Source organism: Podarcis bocagei (genome assembly GCF_964188305.1).
Source record: "Podarcis bocagei genome assembly, chromosome: 8".
Lineage (NCBI taxonomy): Eukaryota > Metazoa > Chordata > Lepidosauria > Squamata > Lacertidae > Podarcis > Podarcis bocagei.
Genome location: NC_138133.1, coordinates 61,913,183 through 61,936,314, shown reverse-complemented (window position 1 = coordinate 61,936,314; position 23,132 = coordinate 61,913,183). Strand labels below are relative to the sequence as shown.

Genomic DNA, 23,132 nt, shown 5'->3' with positions numbered 1-23,132 from the left:
TCCTTGTCCCTCATTAATCTGTCTAATTCTCTTTTAAAGACATTCAGGGTGGTAGTTACCACCATCTCCTCTAACAGCAAATTCCATAATTTGACTATGTTTTGTGTGAAGAAATACGGACACTTCCAACATTCATCTTCACTGGATTTCGATCAATTCCAGTACAGTCGTACCTTGGATCCCAAACGCCTTGGTACTCGGGCATTCTGGCTCCCGAAAACCGCAAATCCGGAAGTGACTGTTTCAGTTTGTGAACGTTCTTTGGAACCTGAACATCCAAAGGGGCTTCCGCGGCTTCTGATTGGCTGCAGGAGCTTCCTGCAGCCAATCAGAAGCCGCACTTTGGTTTCCGAACGTTTTGGAAGTCGAACGGACTTCCGGAACAGATTCCGTTCGACTTCCAAGGTATGACCGTATTATAAAAGTGGGAGAAAAACTTTTCTTTACCAACTTTCTCTACACCATGCATAATTTTATACACCTCTATCAAGTCCTCCAGTACTTGCCTTTCCTCTAAGTTATAAAGCTGCAAATGTTGTCACCTTCCTCATAGCAGAGTTGCTTTATCTTCTTGACCATTTTGGTTGCCTTTTCCTGCTCCACAATACCCTTCATGAGGAGAAGGGACCAGAACTGTACACAGTATTCCAAGTGTGACTGCACCATGGATTGGTATAACTGCACGATGCTGCTGGCTTTTAAATTTTTAATCCCTTTCCTGATGATCCCTAGTATGGAATTACTTCACTTCAGGCAGGGTTTATTATTCATCTGAGCAAATAATAATCATTCACCTGCGTTCGGGTAGGAAGCTTCCCTTTAGAATCAGTAACCACTTTTCCTTTATTAGTAATACGCGCTGCCTGTTCTTTGCAGAAATTGATGTGCCGATCAGCTGCACTTTCATTAAATCTTCTCTGGCAATATGGGCACTGGATATAATCTATATTCATCAGCAATTCATGAGACACAAAGAACAGTACAGGTTATTTATTAATTTAACCCCTCTGCTTTTATCTCAGCTTTAACTCTAGACCAGACCCACAAAGTGCATGACAATAAAAACAGAAAACATAAAACTGCTATAATATCTGAAACAGCATTATAATTTAAACGTGTTAAAAATCAAAAGCAAGTCAGTAAAAATCAGTGAAGATTCCTGAGTATTGAAGCCATCAGCATTCAAAAGCCTTCCCAAAAAATGCAAATAAAAGCCAAAAGCAAATGGGTCTTTGCTTTTTAAGGAGGTAGGTCCATGTGATAGAGGCCACTATTAAAAGAAGTCTGCTGAACAATACAAGCCTAGCTTTTGAGTGTTAATACAGGAGGAGTAGCTGGAGCCTGCCTGACCACCTAATCCCAAAATATCAAGTTGGAGATTGACAAATAACTCCTAACCCTAAGGGACCTAGAATATGCTTTTTCTATAAAGGTTTGGCCACCACCTCAACTACTGGGACAGGCAATGAAGGGAGATTATCACCTCTCAACTTGTCTTCAGTCGAGACTTAACAAATCAAGTTGGGCAGGAGTCAAGCAAGCAGGTAATATGTTAGACCTTTCCAATAATCCTACAGCTTCAGATGATGAAAGTTAGAATTTATGCAAACACACACAACTGATTAATGCATTGGATGTTTCCAATACAGTCGTACCTCCGCTTATGTATCCCTCCAGTTATGTAAACTTTGGGATATGTAAGCGGAAAACCTGGAAGTATACTTCCAGGTTTTTGCCGCACGCGCAAAAGCGCTCTATGTACTGCACGTATGCACAGAAGCGCCACCTCCGGCAGCGAATTCCTCGGGCTGCGGCCGGAGCTCCGGAACAGATCCTGTTTGCAACTGGAGGTACTACTGTACAAAGTCAGTTGCCAATGTGAAATCCAGCTGGAATAGATCTGAGTGACTGCAAAATCTCAACACATATAGCAAATATACACCTTTAAGTGGCAGGCAAAAACATTCCTTTTTAACCAGGCCTTTGGTTGATTTGATTGACATGCTATGCCCTTTTAAAATGTGGTGGGGGTTGTTTTTTTGGGGGGGGTGGTTATTGGGTTGTTCTTTTTATTTTTATTTGATTAAGTATTTTGTGGTTTTATATTTTTCTTTTATTCTGTAAACTGTCCTGAGGCCTCCGGGTAGAGGGCAGTATACAAATTATTCAACAACAGCAACAACAAGTCACAGGGAGCTATTCTGACCATGTTTAGGGCCTTTAACCAACTGGAAACTTTCTGTCAGACAACACAGCAGACATCACAGTAAAGGAGAAACACAGGAGGTTTTGCCATCACTGGCAAGGAATACACTTTCAAATTAGCTCAAGCCTGTGTTTTGTCAGACTTCTTGGAATTCTCAGTCACTGGCACTCCAAGCACTATTCCTGCTGTCTCATCCTTTGCCGGTACAAGATGCAGCAAAACATTCTGGGAACCAAATATATAGCAAGCAGACTCAGCTTTTGGTTAACTATAAGCTTTCCAGATTACATCTGAGTGCCATCGAAATACTCCTACAAAGCAAAGACAAAAATGCCAAGAGGAGAGCCTAACAATAGTTTTATTATTTATACCCCACCCATCTGGCTGGGTTGCTCCAGCCACTTGAGGATCTGATGGTAGCTTGGAGAACTTTCTCTTACAGACATGTAACTTTTTCCAGCATTGCAATTTTTGACACAGGAATGATTCTGTCACAGCTCCTTCCCACTCCTTTGGGAAGGAGAATAGATGGAAAAAACAAGATTATATCCACGGCTGTGTGAAGCCCAAGCTAAAAAAAAATTAAAATTCTGCATAACTTATTTTGCATTGCTTATTCTGTGATTTTATTCTTAGTATAATTTATTTTGATTTTGCTAGATGCGAAGTTGATATTCAGCTGTGCTGGGCACTAAAGTAATTCCAAATACATAAAACATTTATTCAGGAACATCCCTAGTTTCAGAGACTTCAGTGAACACTGCTTACTTAAGCAGTATCTTTCAAGTCTGTCTTTGCAGCCATAACGGCTAAAAAAACTCATCTGGAGGAAAGTGGAAAAGGTTGATGCCAAGTTACCGTCATTTTGTCCCACGCCTCCATTTTATTTTCAGTCTCTACCTTCTCTGCAAGTGCAATGTCAAGTGACTAAAGAAAATGGTGCCAGTCACCACCCTCTACTGAACTGAAAAGAATGAATTCCTAACAATAGGTGCTCTGCTAGGACATGCAAAAGCCAATAATCCCTTCCACCCTAATGCAATCAGGACTAGGGACAGATGAACCCATAAGAGTCTGGTCCATCCCAGTTCTCAGAAGAGACAAGACTACATCTGTCACTCGTAGATATTTAATGGATTTTTAAAAATCTACCTGAAAACAAATGGTAAAATAATAATAACAAGAACTTAAAAAGTAGTCTAAAACATGTTTGATGCTTGTTTCTCTCTCCCCCCCCCCCCCTTTCTTTTAAACTTCTAAAAGTATGACACTTTCGGCTCCACACTGTAAACACTGGGGGCAGCCATGTTTTTTTGCCATATAATTTCCCTAAAGCAACAGGACACCATCAAGGCTCCATGCCTCACAAGGGGACTTGCTGTAAGTGCATTCAAAGTGCACAGCAGCAAAAAGTCTCATGTGCTACAGGCTGAGGCAAGCGATGTATCCTATTTTCACAAAGGGATTTTTTTTTTTTTTAATGAACAGAGGCAGAACAGAACCCTCCAACCGCCTCTCAAATGATTCCAGGAGGCTGCAATTTTTCAAGTCAACCACTGATCCGGGATGAAATCAGGCGAGTCCATTTTGCAATCTGAGCAGGAAAAGATTCACACCCCACATCCCTATCAGCACAACACAAAACTGCTAATGGACCAACAATGTTTTGTTTTGTTTTATTTAATAACATTTATACACCTTTTGATTGTAAAAAGGCTCAAATCAGGTTACAAAGTATCAATAAACCTGTGTTCCTTTATGCTCTAGTACCAAGCACAGCCTTCCTGAATCCTGCCTCTCTTTTCAAGTAGCTTCACCATCTCTGCCCTTGTTGTTCCCCTAGAGAGCGCCTTTCTACAGATATCTAAATTTTGGATTTCTAAGACTATAATGGGTGTGACTTCTGAAAGTGTGGTTTCAAGAGCAGACTTACTGGTCCAAACTCAGCCACTTGGGATGACTGTTTCTATGTTCCACCACCCCCTGAACCTGCCAGCGGAAAGCTCTGCCATGGCCTAGGAGAATGCCTGCTCTTTTTAGGATGCCACTGGGGATTCTGTTTCCCCTTCCCTTCATCTGTGCATTTAAGAGGTAAATCTCACCTTCTTAGTCTACCTTGCCTGCAGGCTTTTTGGATTAATTCCTTGCCCTCCCATTATGAAGCAATGAAATGCCTTGAACTGTACGTTAGTCTTGTTTATGACCAGACAAAACACCTGACCCTTTGAGAGAGACAGGATGTGTCTGTCTAGCCATTCATTGGCAGTATCGCTCAAAACAGATGCTGCAGTTGAAGCCCACAATGTCACATTACATACCAGGATCGTAAGTAGGTGGTGGCGGCGGCGGCAGTTTTCCACCTTCTTTAAGGACCTGATCAACTCCTTTGGCTGCTCGTATAGCTGCTATGAGTTCCTCATGCTTTCTCCTCCAGTTTGATTGTTTCTTTGGGGGCTCCGGCTAAGAAGACAACAGAAGCAGCATACACAAATTAGCAATTTGATAAAAGTGATTTCTTCAGCTGTGCATGCAATATTATATATAACATCACTAAATACATATCTTCCCTTAACCATGAAGTAATGTTGCTTTTCAGGAGATAAGCAGAGTTTATACAAAAGCTGTATTTAGATCCTTTGACAGGGAAGTTGTGAGAGCACTTATGAAACAAATATAGAAAAATACATTTAATATTTCATTAGACACTGCTGACAGTGATTTACAAATAAGAGCTCTGTATACCTAAGCGGAAGCAATGTGCACCTTTTCCATGGTCCTATACACTGGGTTAACCACTTCACTCTTTTGGCTGTATTTTCATATTGACATTATTTACTTATCTCTGTGTTGTTGTTGTTATTTAAATAACACCATGTGTATAAGTCACCTTTCTGGTCCATGGAAAATCACTGCTAATGCCACAATAGCATGCCCAAAAAACAAACAAAGTCCTGTACCAGTAAAACCAATGGAAACAAAGTTTTGGAAAGTCTGTTTGAATAGTGTAACTCTGCCCACCAATCTAACTGATCTCAAACGCCAATGATATCAGCAGGGCCTCCCCAATACCTATCTTAAGGCACAGACTCATACAGGCAGTCATTCAAATAACCTGACTTCCAGCCACCTAGGGCTTTAAACGTCAAAATCAGTACTGTCGACGCTTGGGTTGCAAACATGATTCATGCAGGAGGCACGTTTGCAACCCACAGCGTCGCGTCTGCGCAAGCGCGAGTTGCAATTCAGTGCTTCTGCGCATGCACAAAGCACAATTTAGTGTTTCTGCGTAAGCACCGAAACTCGGAAGTAACCCGTTACGGTACTTCCAGGTTCGGCGCGGTGCGCAACCCAAAATTGCGCAACTGGAAGCATCTGTAACCTGAGATATGACTGTACTTGAATTGAGCCTAGGACTGCATCAGTAATTAGTGCAACTGGTACAGAATCAATAAAATATGTTCTGAGAACCTGGGTCAAATGAGCACCCAAGCAGACATATTCTGCACCAGCAGAACTTTCTGAGTTGCATTCAAAGGCAGTCCCCTGTAGATATCACCTATGTGGCCTGGTTAGGAAGAGCCATTCTTTGGGAATCACTAGTATCACCTGCTTTCATTCATAGTTTGGTAATTAGGTGCTGTGTTACGTCTGTTCCACCAAATATTGTTATACAAAATAAACTCCAGGTGGTGTATGACTATGCAAGCTTTTGATCTTAAGCACTGAAGACATTCTGTATAATCAAACAGCTTGCAGACTTCTATACCAACAGAAACTGGGCTGGCACATGATGTATTTCCTCATTTCGTATACCACACAAGAAAAATGAGTCTTCTGAGATGCAGCATTTTTCACAGACACAATTTCTCTCTCTTTGCTGACTTAAAAAAAGATCCTTGCCACAGAATCTGTGTTCAAAGCCAAAGTCCAAGGGCTCTGCAGCAGGCTGCTATCCGCAGCGTGGGGAGCCCTGTGGGAACTCCCGCAGGGCTCCCCACGCTGCGGATGTCTGCCCGGCGCGAGGGGCACTCTGCTTAAGGGCGCCCTGCGCGCCGGGCGGCAGGCTGCTATCCGCGCCTAGGGAGGCCTGTGGGAACTCCCGCAGGCTCCCCAGGCTTGCTGATAGCTTCCTGAAGCCTGGAGTGCAAGAGGGGTGCACGGACCCCTCTCGCTCTCCAAGCTTCAGCGAAAGCCTGTATTCGCCCCATAGGACGCACACACATTTCCCCTTCATTTTTGGAGGGAGAAAAGTGCGTCCTATAGGGCGAAAAATACGGTACATGCCCATGGACATACAGTTGTCTAAAAAAATGGAATAGTCTATGCTGCAGTACCTACCCGTGGCTTCAGAGGTTTGACAGTGGAAATATCAGTTCCCTCCGCTCTCTGTCTGCTGGAGTCAAATGCTTTTCTTTTTTTATTAGCAGCTCTTTGGCAAATGGGAACATGCTTCTTCTACAAGTAGAAGAGGAAAGAAACACAACATTTATATTTCGAAAGCAGGTTTCCTCCCCTCCTCCTACTTTCCATCCCATCAAATAAGCAGGGAGACGTGGCAGGATAAAACTTATATGTATTCTTCACCATCCCACCTTACTCAATAGTATAAAACAAAGTTGAGGTTTCAAAAGCAAATCCATCCCATAATGTACTCAGGACTTTTATGAATAGATTCATTAATACTGACCAAGGCTGCATTCATACGACACTTTACTCTGGCTCCCCAACATTTCCTTACCTTTATGTGATCATCCACACGATACAAAAGTCATTCCGGGAAATCTAGATGAAGTTCAGTGCTCATTTCCATATTAATTGTTTCCATAAAAAAATCCATTTTGAAAATCATGAGTTTTGTGTTGTCATTTTCTTGCAATTTCATGGTCAGGGATTTTAATTTTTTTAAAAATAGTTTTATAAGTTGTGTGTCTTTGTTTCTCAATTTGATCTTTTTACATGGTTTTGTACGTTTTGTGGTATTTTATGCATTGTGATTTGCTGTTTTGTTTTCTGATTATAGATTGGTAATTCTTTCTTGTGGTTGATAAGTGTGAACTGCTTAATTATTATTTGCTGGTGTTTAATTTAGCTGTTTACTATTAGATTCTGATGGATTGCTGGAATGTTGCTTTGTGTGATATAAGTTGTTTATTTTAAAGTTATTGTGACTTTTATATTGGACCAGATTGTTACTATTAATGTTCTATTATGTTTTATTATTACTTTTTTATGTGTTGGAAGCTGCCCAAAGTGGCTGGGACAACCCAGCCAGATGGGCGGGGTATGAATAACAAATTATTATTATTATTATTATTATTATTATTATTATTATTATTATTATTATTATCACACAGCCACCCCACATCTGAATAATATGGGCAATAAACCCCACGTCTGAATGCAGCCCATATTATTGGGAACAAAACCAACTATGTCTGTAACCAGTGATAACTGCTTAAATGTATTTACAATTAAGTAGTATACAAGTTCCACCAATTAATTAAATAAAACAATTCAAATTGGCACAATAGCTTCACTTTTAAATGAAGGTTTAGACATGAACAAGTTTTTAAGTCACCCGACTTTTATACTCACTAATGCATTTGGGAAAAAAGTCCTCCCACAAATCTTGCATGGTAAAAGATCTTCAGCTGCTCCCACACTTCCGTTATCTTAAAAGAAACACAGACATACATTATGGCATTGCAATTCCTACTTAACTCTTAATCTGCAATTATATTTATGCTTTCTGTAAATTGCTAAAAATTAAACTACAATAAAGTCAGGCCTTAATTATAAGAGAGCTCACAGGAGTCATTCATAAAATTGCCTGCAGAGAGTGAAATGATCTGCATTTCTCACATGGGAACATTAAAAGTTTTTCCTTCCATGAGCAGGAATAGAAAACCTGTGGAAATCTATGGTCTTTAGTGATCTAATTATTGATTGGGACAGTGCCCCTAGTTTCTAACACTGAAATCCTACCATTATAAAATAGAATCAATCAGTATCTGAAGAACTGCACTGCTGTGTAATATTTTGGAGGAGCTGAATAAAAGAGGCTAGATATGCAAGAAATTGTCTACATCAATAAATAATTTTTACCACACAACTCCACCAGACAATACACTCATTTAAAAAAATTAAACTATGGACAGAAACAAGGCCTATCAATGAGGTGTTGCATAGTTTTGTACATTGAATAAGACTGTGTTTTCTGTTCAGCAGAAAACAATGACTAGATAAGCATTCGAATCTTTTTGTTCATTTTAAATGAAGCAGCATAAAAATCAACTATACTGACAGCAAAGAAGGCCACAGTCCTTCATCGGCATTTCAAGCAAATGTCTAAATATTACTATTCATTACCTCAACCCAGACAATGTAAATAGCAAAGAAGAGAAAAAGAAAAAGCTTATCATCCTCCTTTTACATTTCATTTATGGATTCTGTATTGAGATTGCCAGCAAAACTCTAGATACAGGACGATCCTTTTGTTGAGAGGACTCCCCCCCCTCCCCAATAAAATCACTCATTAGATCATCATCAAATATTAGCCAAATTCCCAATTAAAATTGCCTGTGACAATGTACTAAAATATTGTACCAATACACAATAACTATATCAGAACCACATATTATAAAAGTTCCTCTGCTGAGAAATCTCTTCAAGGGCAGGAAACTACAAGAAAGAAGCAGCTGGACTGGAATGACTTATGGTATCAGTTGTCTCTATACCAGTGCACAGAGAATGGAAAGCAAATAAGATGAATTTGAACCCTCAATACAGGATGACAAATATGATCTAATAGGCATTACTGAAACCTGGTGGGATGACATCAATGACTGGAATGTAAGAATTGAGGGGTATATGGCCTATTCAAAAGAAATAGCCCAAACAGGAAAGAAGGAGAAGTAGCATTATATGTAATGGATGTGTACATGTGTACAGTTGTGAAGAAATCCATGACTTAGAGCAAGGAATGCAGTTTGAGAGTGCATGGGATAAAAACTGTAGGAGAGGGAAACAACAGTGACCTTACTGTGAGTGTCTGCTATAGACCTTCACTCCAGACTAAAGACTTGAATGATACCTTCCTACAGCAGATTACCGAACATTCAAAAAGGAGAGACATAGTAGCTGTGGCAGACTTGAACGGCCCCAATACTTCCTGGAAGTCAAACTCTGCCAAAAATGTAAGGTCCTACAAATTCCTCAATTGCCTCACTGACAAGAGCAGCAACTCCTCACCAATGTCAGCAGTGGCACTGGCTCTCTTCTCTTGATAAAGAACATCTCCTACCCCTACTCCTTCCCCATAGATTAAATCAAAGAGCAGAGTAAATGACAGCATCCAGGCCAGGAGGACAGGCAGGTCCTGGCATATAGTCCTGATTTGATGTCAGTTAGAATCATTACAAATGGGACTCAAAGGAGCTACTGCCCTCCCTTGCCCATGTCAGTGCTGGTTCTGTTTTGTGCTAATAGCATAATGACAATGTACAGCACTACAGAACACTCAACATATAGTGTTGTATTGTTGCAGCCGTACTACTTTTTTTTCAGTCTCCCTATATGAGTGAACTACTGTTCTTGGCAGATGTCCAATCAACTACAGCTGTATTTACAAAAAGGGGAAAAAAGTAATCTATTAGGAAATTGAATTATTTCCTTTGTACTTCAACTGAGCAACAGAAAGAGAAAAGTCATTCTCTTTTAAAATGTACAAGAAACAATTACTGTCTCGTTTTTCTCATTAAGTTCATATATGCATGGACTTTTTAAAAAGTAGGTTTTTAAAATACAAATAAAAAGACCATCAGAAAGAAAAGTTGCACGTTCTCATAATCTAGAACCCTCTAGACATACAGCCACAGGGTTTCCTCCCTATGGAAAGTGTTTCAATCAATCAATCAATCAATCAATCAATCATTTTATTTGTATGCTGCTTTCGCAAAGCCCAAACCATGCTCAAAGTGGCTCACAACATACATAAAACTACAGGCATAACAAAGTAGCCATAAACAATAAATAAAACACTGAAAAGTACACAACCAAATTGAACAATTTCCACATAAGATACAATTGTAAGATACAAATTAACAGCAACAACAGCAACAACCTCCACCCAACAAAACATGCTAAATGCCGCAGCCCAATAGTCCGTTCACCAGACTCAGCTTTTGAAGCTTGAGTCAGTCAAGGCCCTGCCCTCCCAGACCACGTGGGAAAAGGCCTTCAGGGCAGGGAGCAGGTCTTCTAGGTCTAGGACACACAGCCAAGATGGTCTAAAACCCTGGAGAGTTGCTGCCAGTCAGTGTAGCAGATAATACTGAGCTCAGGAGAGCGAGGAAAATTCTTAGGGACGACTCACACCCTGGCCAGCACTTCTTTAATCTCCTACCTTCGGGCAGAAGGTATATATACAAAAATATAGTCAGCTGCACCAATAGGTTAAAGAACAGTTTTTATCCGTGGGCTGCTGAATGGGGAAAAAATAGTGGGGGGGAGGGGTTTAATTTCACTGCACACAGGAGTGACAATAAAGGATTATTATTATTATTATTATTATTATTATTATTAGCAGCTATAGGGACTAATGGTATGACTCAGTGTAAAGCCACATCCTTTTGCAAGCTTGAATAAGCTTCTTTATTTAAAGTTAGCTTGATGACACTTTATATGTGTCCGCCTCTCCTGGTATGTCCCACAGAAGAACTTACGGTCTGCAAATAAAAACATCCTGAAGATCCCAGGCCACAGAGAGGATAGGCTGGCCTCAACTAGAGCCAGGGCTTTTTCGGCTGTGGCTCCAATCTGGTGGAACGCTCTGTCACAAGAGACCAGGGCCCTGCGGGACCTGACATCTTTCCGCAGGGCCTGCAAGACAGAGCTGTTCCACCAGGTCTTTGGTCAGGGCGCAGCCTGACCCCCTCCGCTGGCAATCTGCACAGAATTTTGTTTAATGGTTGCCATCAATTTGATTTTAATTAATTTTTATAATGAAAGGTTCTTAGAATGTTGGATTATTTTGATTGTTGTTAGCCGCCCTGAGCCCAGCTTCGGCTGGGGAGGGTGGGGTATAAATAAAATTATTTATTATTATTATTATTATTATTATTATTATTATTATTATTATTATTATTATTATTTAAGCACTTTCCTGGGAGGCACAGGCAACCTGGAACTGCATGCATCCTCCCTCTGCAACCTGCACAGAAGTAAAAGCTGTCTTCCAGAGGAGGGAAACCCCCCACTCTGCACCCAGCATAGAATTACAGCATGGTGCTGCAGGAGTCTCTAGTATTGTTGTTGTTGTTGTTGCTGCAGGCTAATAACTTTTGTGAGTTTATTTACAAGGCTGAATTACACAATCAGTAAGATCCAACATCCTGTAAGCCTTCATTGAGAGACTTAACAAAGAAAAAGGGGGCGTGGAGGTTAGGTTTGACTCCGGTTGGCCATACCAGGAAGTCTCACAGGCCTTTATTAACAGATATAATAGCAAAGAAATCTGACTTCACATTCAATCTGCATACAGCAGCAGACCACCAGTGCTGTTAATCCATCTTTGTTTCACATAGCAAAGTACCACTTATCATCATCATCATATAACATCCTATATTATAATTCTGATACATTTATTCAAGTGCCATGACTTACAGAACCAAAATGATAATAACTACGCACAAGACTGATGTATCGGGTATGGAAGAATACCTAGCCTTGCAGAAGCAGTGTAACAGGAGCAGAATGTATCTACAAACAGCTCAACCGATTATCATGGGTAGCGGATCAATGGCAGCAATCTTGCTACTGCGTGCTCTTGTGAGTCTATACAAGATCAATGAAAGAAAAGATATCACTGGCCCTATTCCCTAACTATCAGTGGTATTTAATTATGCATGTATGCTTCAAGGCATTTTCTGATATTTGTCTTTGCAACATGAAGCAATTCACCTCTCAAAGAAGTCCTGGAAAAGAATATACAAAGAATGACACAAAGATCAGTACTTGGAAGCTGGCTTCCTCATACTGACTTCATGAGCGTTTTTCAATAAATATGCTGCTGACACTTCCTGACTCAGCTATCAGTAATCAAAAATATAATTAATGGGAACTCATCTTTCCTTTGTGTATATAATGAAGGAAACTGTTTTAAATGGATAATGATAATATTTTATTGCCATTCAATCCTGCATCTTTATTTATCATCTTTACATACCTTTCAGATATATTCGTGCAGTGATTTTTTCGGGGGGGGGCATAGGGTACGCATACCCCTAAACATTTTGTGAATCTAATGGGAGAAGAAACTAAAAAATTTGAAATTTTAAGTTTCTTCTCTAGCACAGAGAATCATCAGTTCCGTTGCTACCCCCAATGGCGGCCTCGTTTCCTGAGTCTCAGACAGAATGAGAGTACCCCTATACATTTTTTAGGGGGGGGAAGCACTGTATTTATGTCAAGCATGCATACCAATTACAATACAGTATATGGATTGGACTCCTATTCAACACTTCAGAAAAACGCTGGTTAGTGGTCCTGTGTTCCCTGCTATAGTTTGCTCTGAATGTAGTTGTTGTATGCTAAATAAGTTCAAAAGACAAGGTAAAAATATCTGAAATAAATAAAGACTGGAGTTGCAATGTCCTAGAAGGCAAAGTTGAAGGTCAGAAACTGAGAAAGCTTTGAATAGATGGTCACTTTAAAAAAAAACCAGGCCAATTCCATAGCATCCTTAAACGACTGTGACATTTAACAAGTACAGTAGTGACCTAGATAGCAAGGAAAACCAGACAGAAAAAAGAAGTACAGTGGTATTGTAACTTTCATAATTATGCACAATGTATCTTTATTTAACATTCACAATTGAGGAAACCAGTGTTAAAAAATGAGATGTGAAAGCTAGGAGCTAAGTGGCACCTTAAACCTATGTTATGCGCGCAACAACGGAATGTCTAGGTGTGCTTTTTTAATACCAATACAAAGCTGAAAATGAATGAATTGCAGCTAAAATATTATGTTCATTTTTCACATGCTCTAGTCCTTCCTCTGCCCAACCCCCTAAAATTATTAAGAGGGTATCTTCTCCAGTCTTCAGAGAGTAGCTGGGAAGCAGAAAAAGGTCTTCCTTTCTCTCCATTCCAGTTTTAATCTGAAATCTTAGGCGCAGCACTGCGCCCAGAGCTCAGAAACTGCTCGCGCTAATGAAATTCCCAGTCGCAAAATGCTCCTAGAACAATGAGAGTTTTAAACACTGAAGCAAAGAGATGCATTTTTTATTGCCCCTGAATAACAATTTGTAACTGCATTTTCTTCTTTTACAGAATTATTAAAAATAAAGAGCTTGGAGGTTTTATTTATAATTAAATAGAACACAAATACAGCCGAATAGATAAAAAACACACGGAAGAAGCCCTGCTCTTTGCACCTGGTTGCATCAAGTGGAGACATCTAGTCTGGACCACATGATGCTCTCCATCTGCTCTTGGATTACCACTCCCAGCATGGCCAATGATTAGGGCTCATGGGAACTGTAGTTCAGGGACTCAGCCATACAGCCGCAAATAAAACATTTTAAGTGTGTTGTAAAGTGCAATACATAAATGTGACACTAGATGGCGATGATAAGCCAAGGCAAATTCAATATATTTTTCAAAATGTTTTTTTAAAAAGCATTTCCACAGCATTTTTTATATGTGTGTAGATTCCACCCAACAATGCCTAGAGGCCATTGGGTACCATGTTCTTGATGGAAAGTTGCTTTGTTAATTTTAAAACATAAAATATATTGTGTATAACCTGGTTTGATCACCATTTTGTGCCATAAATTCCTCATATTATTTTTGCTTTCTCACACACTGCAATGACTTATCAGCTACCCTGATAAATCAGTTTTAGTCATCTTACTCCAATGAACACTTATGTAAATAAAAGGGGGGAGGGACATTGGGGAAACCTATATAGTGGAACCTCAGGCTGCGGACATAATCCGTGACGGAGGCACGTCTGCAACCCGCAGCATTCACATCCTGAAGTCTGTGTGACTTGACGTTTCTGCGCATAGCGCGATTTAGCACTTCTGGGCATGCGGTGAAACCCGGAAGGAACCCGTTCCAGTACTTCCGGGTTTTCCCATGGTCCACAGCCTGAAAATACGTAACCTGAAGCATCCATAACATTAGGTATGACTATACAAGACCTTACCGCCCAGTGTTTAATTCCCCATGGTTAATTAGTCCATTCTACATAGACATATATTAAAGAACTTGCATTTTTTTTAAAAAAAGTTTGAAGCAGTATTGAAGCAATATGCCTAATAAGCTCTTCATACAATCAACACCAAGAATCTGCACAAATCTCATATTAAGATAAGCTTTACATTTCAACATGCATGAATACCCTACAGAGTAGCAAGTCTCTAAGGAGAAAAATAAAATGAGATAAATCATTAAAACAGTAATGATCTATGGCAAAACTGCTTAAGGGATTACTGCAGAAAGCACTAGTCCAATTACCTGCATTTCTTCAACAGGATTAAATTTTCTTCTGTTGTGCTACCATCTTTTTAAGATTAGTTGTATTTCTAGTTATCAAGAGGCCCTGCTTGAGTTTGCAACCTAAGTGTTATCCAGCTGGCAAGTCCCACAAGTTTTTTTAAAACTAAAAAATTTGACACATTCCATAAATAGCCTATTATAATTTCATTCCCAGAAAACTTCAGCACCATTTTTTTAAGGAAAAGTACTTAAGACTGTTCTCTAATCCTAGATTCGCAGACAATGGTCAATAAAGGCTGAAAGAATGAGGAATAGCAGAATCCCTTCTCTAACATTAGCTACTGGTGAATAATTTTCTAGGGCACAATATGAAGCAGAAGATCCATGCTCCATCAGTCAGAGCAGTCAACGCTAGACTAGCCAGAACAATTATATTCATCACTACAGATTAAGTACATTGTCTCTTAAAGCACTTACTGGGCCGCCTGCTTCCTTTCCACGCCATCCCATTTTGTCCAATGTTACCCGGTCTCCTTTTCTCATGTCCCAGTCTTTCCTATCACATATTGGCTGAATAGCCAGCACATGTGTGGTTTGAGTGTTTTAGCTGTCTGAATATTTTTTTAAGCAGCGTAACTCTGGCAAAGAAGCTCAACCCCTAAGAGTGCATCACCGCAGCACAGATCATCATGAGTATGAGCAACCAAGTCAAGAAAGAGAAAAGGTGGGCATCTGTGAGAAGCCTGTGAGAAGCTCATTGTAGAATACTGAGCTGTACTCCTAGAAGATTGCCAAGATACAACTCCTGTATGATGCCCCTTGTAGCTTGCTATTGCCAAATATTACTTGTTGGATTTGCTGTTAGATGTCTTATTGTCTACTGCCAGGGTAGTTATTACTGCTACAGTGGTGCCTCGGGTTACATACGCTTCAGGTTACAGACTCTGCTAACCCAGAAATATTACCTCGGGTTAAGAACTTTTGCTTCAGGATGAGAACAGAAATCATGCAGTAGCGGCGCAGCAGCAGGAGGCCCCATTAGCTAAAGTGGTGCTTCAGGTTAAGAACAGTTTCAGGTTAAGAATGGACCTCCGGAACGAATTAAGTACTTAACCCGAGGTACCACTGTACTGTAGGGTAGCAGCCAATGCTCTGGTGCGACAGAACCATGTGGCTTTACTTTCAAAGTGTTGCCCCTGTCCTTTCTCATGCCCTTCTCTTAACGTGTGTTTAAGTGCATTGAGTAGCTGTATGGTGTGATGGTGGTTAGTCATGCTGCTGACACTTTTCTGTATAATAACGACGTGTGGTCTGTATTTAAAACTGACTAGTATAGGTGGCCAGGATAACAATGGAGTGTGCACACATCACTTTACATCAGTGCAACAAAGCGTTCTGGGAGCCTGTAATGAAGCCACAATGCTAACATCACTACGTCCACCTCTCCAATACAGCTCCATGCAAATCTTGCAATAACTTACTTTATTGCAACAGGAACAGAAACATAGCTGCTTTATCTTCAATCAGGTCATTGGACCATATAGCTCAGAACTGTTTGCACTAGCAGCAACTATCTGGGGTTTCAAAGAGGAAACATTCCCACCCCTACCTGGATAATGAATTTTGGACTTTCTACATGCAAAGCAGACACTCTGCCACCCTTTATTGTAGCTGCACACTTCAATCCTCAGTTTTCTGCAACAACCCACTACAGAAACATTAAAAGTATATTGCTACAAAAATGTGCTTATCGACAATGTGAAGCAAAGGACTATTTATGGCCTCCCTGTCAGGGGACACCCTTAGCTAAACTTGAGCAATGTGGTTGTGGCAGCAATAAACTGAAGTTTTACATTAACATTCTTAAAGAGATAGGAATGCAATGTTTCATTAAATCATGAGTATTTTGACTCATTAAGACGACTTCCCTGATTTACACATATACACATAATATATTCATCTTAGCCACGGGGGCAGGAATCATCAAATATAATCAGGCTTTTCTCTCTCTCTTATGCTGGAGGAAAGGTCTCTGTTAAGGTGGTGTTGCTGCAAAAGATGCATACATCACCTAAAAGCCAAGACCAGATGACCATCTGACCAGATGATTTACAGGTGGTACCTCACGCCAGTAAAACTGGCAAAGATGTAGAATGAAAAACAAGAAATGTTGGAAATTTGGAGATCTCTACCATATGTGGTGGAACTGCAGTAAAGAGGAAACTGATTTTCTAGATGCATTTCCATTGGGATTTAGGCCTGGTTTCGACACAGAAACTGCTTTGGTCACCCTGTATGACCTCTGTTGGAAGACAGGGGAATTGTGCCCCTGTTAATGCTCCTTGACCTCAGCCATGTTATCCTTCTGGAGTGGCTATCTGAGTTAGGAGGGGTCGCCACTGCTTTGCGGTGGTTCCAGTCCTACTTGGATGGTCGTTTCTAGAGGGTGACACATGAAACCACTGAGTTTTGGAGTACTTTGTCAGCATTATACTGATGGCACACGTCTTCTTTACATCTGCAGGTGTAGCAGTAGATCTGCTGGATCGTTCTTGCCTCAGTAATGGACTGGAGAGCCAATAAACTGAAGCTCAATCCAGGTTAGACTGAGGCATAGATAGGATGGATGAGAGGTTTCCTGAACATATAACACCAGTCTGAGTCTGACTTGCACTGGCTGCCAATTAGTTTGTGCGCCCAATTCAAAGTTCTGGTTTTTACATATAAAGACTCAAAAGGCTCAGGGGTGCTATACTTGAAGGGCTGCCTCTTCCCTTATGAATCAACCCAGACCGTGATCACCATCTGAGGCCCTCTTTTGTGTGCCGCCTCCACGAGAGGTCCAGAGGGTTGCTCCCCATTTGGAGAGCCAGTGTGGTGTAGTGGTTAAGAGCGGTAGTCACGTAATCTGGGTAACCGGGTTCGCGTCTCCGCTCCTCCACATGCAGCTGCTGGGTGACCTTGGGCTAGTCACACTTCTTTGAAGTCTCTCAGCCCCACTCACCTCACAGAGTGTTTGTTGTGGGGGAGGAAGGGAAAGGAGATTGTTAGCCGCTTTGAGACTCCTGAAGGGGAGTGAAAGGCGGGATATCAAATCCAAACTCTTCTTCTTCTTCTTCTTCTAGAATATTCTCCCCCGGAAGGCTCACCTGGCACCATCATTATTTACCTTTAGGCCCCAGGCAAAAACTTTCCTCTATAACCAGGCCTTTGGCTTTTAACTATTTGTGGCATTTTCGAAGTGGATGGGATTTTTTAAAAATGTATTTCTTTTTCTTCTTGGTTTTAATGTATCTATGTGACATTTATTGTCTGTCTGCTCAACTGTAAGTCCCTTTGGGTTTCCTGAGCACTATAAAAGAACTGACAAATTTAATAAACAAAAAGAAGAAAGGAAGTATTTTTATTTGGGATCATTGTTTTATTGAGTTTTATATTTCAGTAGAATTGAAAGGATGAAAACTCACAATTAACCTACAATTTATTTTTTTTAGCTGAGCGACAGCCCTGAAAAGATGTAGGGGGTTGTTTGAAAATGCCAAAACATTTCCTTTTCTGAAGGGTATGTACACATATGCCTAGAATGCGTGAAACAACTAAAATTTCTAATAATAGCAGTACTTCATTCTTTCACATGAAAGAGAAAACTATCCCCACTAGAGAGGCCACGGTTTCAATGCCCCTGAAGAGGCTGTGCCACTCTTTTGCCCCCTTTCACCACCCCTAAATCTCAATAGAGGCCACTAGAGTGAAAGTAGGTAATGTAGGAGACCATTAGTTATGCTACTACAAAATGTGCTGTGATTTGCATGGCTTAAGTTATTTTATTTTATCATGTTAGGTCTGCAACTATTGCCTTAGTTGTACATCTAAACTGTTTTAACTATGGTAATCTGATTAGCTTTTAGTACTGTTGTGTTGGGCTTAGGTAGCAATCCTCTACACAAGAAGGCGGTGTAAATTAAGCTGGTGTAAAGTTACACCACATCCAAACTCTGTTCAGTCGCAGGGTTGCTGATGGCAGAGGGAAAAGAAGTCTTTAAAATAGTGTTTGAGTGACACTATACAGAGGTACCTTGGGTTAAGAACTTAATTCATTCTGGAGGTCTGTTCTTAACCTGAAACTGTTCTTAACCTGAAGCTAACTTTAGCTAATGGGGCCTCCTGCTGCTGCTGCGCCACTGCACAATTTCTGTTCTCATCCTGAAGCAAAGTTCTTAACCTGAGGTACTATTTCTGGTTAGCAGAGTCTGTAACCTGAAGCATATGTAACCCGAGGTACCACTGTACTTTTTTGCCAGCTTAATTTATGAAAGGTTGCAAGGTCACATGACCAAGCTGAGTGAGTTTAGGATCCAGACCCCACCCCTGTGGTCCTTTCTCTGCCATGCCCCGCCCCCATCTCTTTTTCACGACTTACTCTGGCTGAGCCAAGGATGAGGGAGATAAGGCACTAGATCCTAACCTGCTCACCTTGCTGAATCTGGCAGCAGGATGGCTCCCTTAATGTTTTATTGCTAGGGCTGGTTTGTTGGTTCTCAACTAGGAACCACAGATTACCTCAATTACTTCTCTTGTTTTTGTTCCCCTGCAGCTATTCTTACTACGAATATTGGTTTTTTAATTGTAAGGAGAAGAAGAGGAGTTTGGATTTGATATCCCGCTTTATCACTACGCGAAGGAGTCTCAAAGCGGCTAACATTCTCCTTTCCCTTCCTCCCCCACAACAAACACCCTGTAAGGTGAGTGGGGCTGAGAGACTTCAAAGAAGTGTGACTAGCCCAAGGTCACCCAGCAGCTGCATGTGGAGGAGCGAAGACACGAACCCGGTTCCCCAGATTACGAGACCACTGCTCTTAACCACTACACCACACTGGCTCTCTAGAGAATCAGTAAGAACAAAAGTTCTTACCAGTAAGAACAGGTTCTAGAGAACCTGTAAGAACAAAAGAATTCAGGCCAAAGACCCATATAGCCCAGCACTCTGTCTTCCCATTGGCTAACCAAATGTCTATGGGATGTTTGCAAGCAGAACCTGCATGCAGCAGTGTATACACCCTAAATGTAAAATGAAGACCTGCATAAGCCAATAATTCTGGAACATCTTGCTTTTAACAAGAAGTAGGCATATACAAAAATCCTCATGTTTTCAGACATTAAGATGCAGAAGTGCTCCTGCAAGTAGCTTCAAGACAATAACTAGAATCCTTCAGTGAGCATCAGTTTTAATGGGATTTAAGCAGAGGAGTGCAGTCCAAGTGGGAAACTGTCTTAAAGGGCTACCATTTTCAATTCTATACTGAGGTCAGATTGTTTAGTTCTAGTTATTTGAATGTTTTTCTTAGTAAAACATCACCTCCTCTTCCACAGTGCATGTAAGTGTGAAAGATTATAAATGTCGGAAAAACATTTCTTCAGTGCAATTGTTAGAATTGCGAAATAAATAAATCAGATGACAAACCGCCCAAAATAATGCTGTCATCACCCTCAGAATGTCAGCTGTCCACAGCAAAAATAAATGAGTATATTGTTGGCTAAATGTGACAAGAATGCTGAGTAGCTAAGTAGAGGGAACTACTATACATGTAACATTTTAAAACAAACGATATATTAAAGGCTTAGGAAAGCAATGAATGCTCAGCTTGCACAGCCAAAACTAGCCATACAAGGTCATTGCTCAGGAATGAGAAAACATGGGCATGCCAGGAGAACTCAGCCAAACACTACTTCACCACGGGGGAGATATGCTAAGCCAGCAAAGGACTCATTCCCAGTCTAAAAGGTTTTAGGCCTTTCCGCGCAAATGGCACTGAAATCATCTTTCCACCCACCCAGCTTCCGCTCTTGCATTTCCCACTGCTGCAACAGAAATATAAAACTTGCACTGGGTGCTAGAGTATATACCTGCATTAAAAATGGTGCTCTCAAGTTTCCTGTGCCAATATCCTCCATGTGATGCCTTCCATGCCACAATCCCTCCCAATGCTCCTGAAAGCACCCTTCCCTCCCCCTCTTGTCTTGCACTGATTTCTTTTTAAAAAAGCATGTAAAGACCTCATCATCCCCACCTTCAAAGAAACAAGAGTCACCAAAACAGTTATGCAGTAAGGAAGATAACATTGAGAAGCTCGGACCTTAAAACTTGTCAGTTTTAGATAGGAAGAGTCATTGCTGCTGTTGCTCTTTTATATTATTACTGTTGTTCAGTGATTTTCTTTCTGGGGGGATGCACACCCCTAAACATTTTGTGAATTTAAGTTTGGCCTCATTGAGGGGCAGTGTTTCAAGATGAGTAAGAAAATGAGAGTACCCCTGAACATTTTTTTGGGGGGGGAGGGGGGACACTGCTGTTGCTGCTGCTGTTATTATTATTGGCTTCAGCAGCCTGCCAAGCAAATCCCTGAGAACCTAAGGGCGGCCTACCTGGGACTAACCACCCACTGGACCCTTCAAGTCAGCCTAGATTCACAGAATAACAAGCCCATCCCTGCCTTCCTCCCTTTCTGAGGAGCAGATCTTGCCCAGGACCGGATTTAGGTTTGACGAGGCCCTAAGCTACTGAAGGTAATGGGACCCTTTACATGTCCAGCTGGCCTCTGTCAACAAATTGTCGCTGTTTTTTGTGTTAAATATATGCTATATGGTAATTTATGGAGACCTAATAGGTCCACACAGAACACCAAACACTGTTGCTGTATGTAGGTTTTATTTTATTTCTTTTTTATCTTCTATTTTGGAAATGTACATCCAGGGGTTTTTTTCCCCTTTAATTTTTTGGGGGGGACCCCGGGGCCCTAAACTATAGCTTGTTTAGCTTATACGTAGCTCTGGCACTGGCCTTGCCCCTTGGCGACGAGTTCTGCAAACAGGGGAAGGAAGGGCTGGGCGAGGGAGGAGCAGCAGCAGCAGCGCACCAAACGGCCAAGGGGCGAGGCGAGGCGGAGGCGCTTTACGCAGGCGGCTTGCGCCCACCTTCCCGGCCCATTCTCGGGGGTCGGCGAAGGACCTTCTCCCGCCGCCTTCCCGGAGGAAGCCACCATTTCTTGCCTCCCTCCGGCACCTCCCTTCTTCCCAGCTCCGGAGAAACACACAAAGGCTCGGCCCTCCTCTCTGTCGCGCGCGCAGCGGCTGCAGCCTTTTCCTCAGCGGAGAAGGCCTCCTCCCCGGGCCTTCTTCCTCCGCGTCTCCTCGCATCCCTCCCTTACCGTCCAGCTCTTCCATGGCGCCGCCGCCCCTTCAGGCTCTAGCTCCCCGCCGCTGCCGCGAGTGTGGCCGCTGCTGTAGCAACCCGGCCGCCTCCCCGGCGCCAGCATCCCCCGCGCCCATTGGCTTCCCGGCGCAAGGAGGGGTGGGGAGGTGGGCGGCGCGGCGCGCGCAGTGCGCATGGGATGGGCCGCCTTTGGAGACGCCCGGGACGCGTTGGGTTTTTCTTCCAAGGTCGCCCGGGTGTGATTTTCACAGCACGGTCCAGCCCGTGGGCGTTTGGGCGGCGACCTCCCGCCACGATTATTTCTCAACGTTTTTCGGTAGCCTGAGGCGTCTCTCTCTCTCTCTCTTTCTCTCACGCAGACATAATAACATGGGGGAAAAGAAGTCGTCTTTTCCCCCCACCCCGTGTCTTTTGCATCAGCGTGACGAGCAGAAATGCAAGGAATGTTCCGCAGGAAAATCTTTCACTCTGCAAGGGGTGATTCGCGTAGGGGCGTGTGTGGAGGGCATGAGGGAAAGTGTGAGGTTTTCCCCACCCACGCCTGCAGACTAAAGGGACAGCAGCAGCATCGTGGCGAAAAGAAATCAAAATCGCAGCTTTTTGCTGGCGTGCACCTGTTAAGTTATTAGTGCGGTGCGTGGCTGTTAAAAGGAGATTTGCGGGGGGGGGGAGAATCAGATTCATGAAAAAAGCGGAGGTTATTGTGCATATTTAATAGTTATATAGTAGAGGGAATATCAGTGGCGTAGCGTGGGGGGTGCAGGGGGGGCCGGCCGCACCGGGCGCAACATCTGGGGGTTAGGGTTAGGGGGCGCAAATCCACGGGTTAGGAGGCGCAAATTACTTGCCTTGCCCCGGGTGCTGACAACCCACGCTACGCCACTGGGGAATATCAGCAGGTGTTGCTTACAGGCTATGATAATGCCTCTTTCCCTGATGGAGAGAGGTCTGTGGACTTTGTGTGGTTCAAAAGTAGTCTAATGTACAAGGTAACAAGGCACATCCAGCGCATCGCACCCTTTTGTATCTGTCTCTCTGCTTGCTGCTGGCATGTGGCCCCACAATATTTCCTGCAATTGAATGTGGTTGCCTTGAAAATTGTTTTCCACCCCTCTGCTGCAATAGCGAAATAATCATTACAAGTCTTCAGGGTGTTAGGCAGTGCTTTTTTCTGGGGGGGATGCAGGGGTACACATACTCCTAAACATTTTGT

The 23,132-nt window shown here is 42.0% G+C and overlaps 1 protein-coding gene across 1 annotated transcript in view; it reads right to left on the bottom strand.

Annotated features, from left to right (window-relative positions):
• Positions 1 to 22,068, bottom strand: part of ZC2HC1A (zinc finger C2HC-type containing 1A) — a 31,349-nt gene extending 9,281 nt beyond the window's left edge. The window contains exons 1-5 of the mRNA XM_081205044.1: positions 21,915 to 22,068; positions 7,802 to 7,878; positions 6,545 to 6,661; positions 4,525 to 4,666; positions 795 to 943 (exon numbers count right to left, since the gene is read on the bottom strand). Of these exons, the coding sequence (XP_081061170.1) occupies positions 795 to 943; positions 4,525 to 4,666; positions 6,545 to 6,661; positions 7,802 to 7,878; positions 21,915 to 21,930 (501 nt within the window). The 5' untranslated portion in view covers positions 21,931 to 22,068. The remainder of the gene's footprint in view (positions 1 to 794; positions 944 to 4,524; positions 4,667 to 6,544; positions 6,662 to 7,801; positions 7,879 to 21,914) is intronic.
• Between the last annotated feature and the right edge of the window lie 1,064 nt (positions 22,069 to 23,132).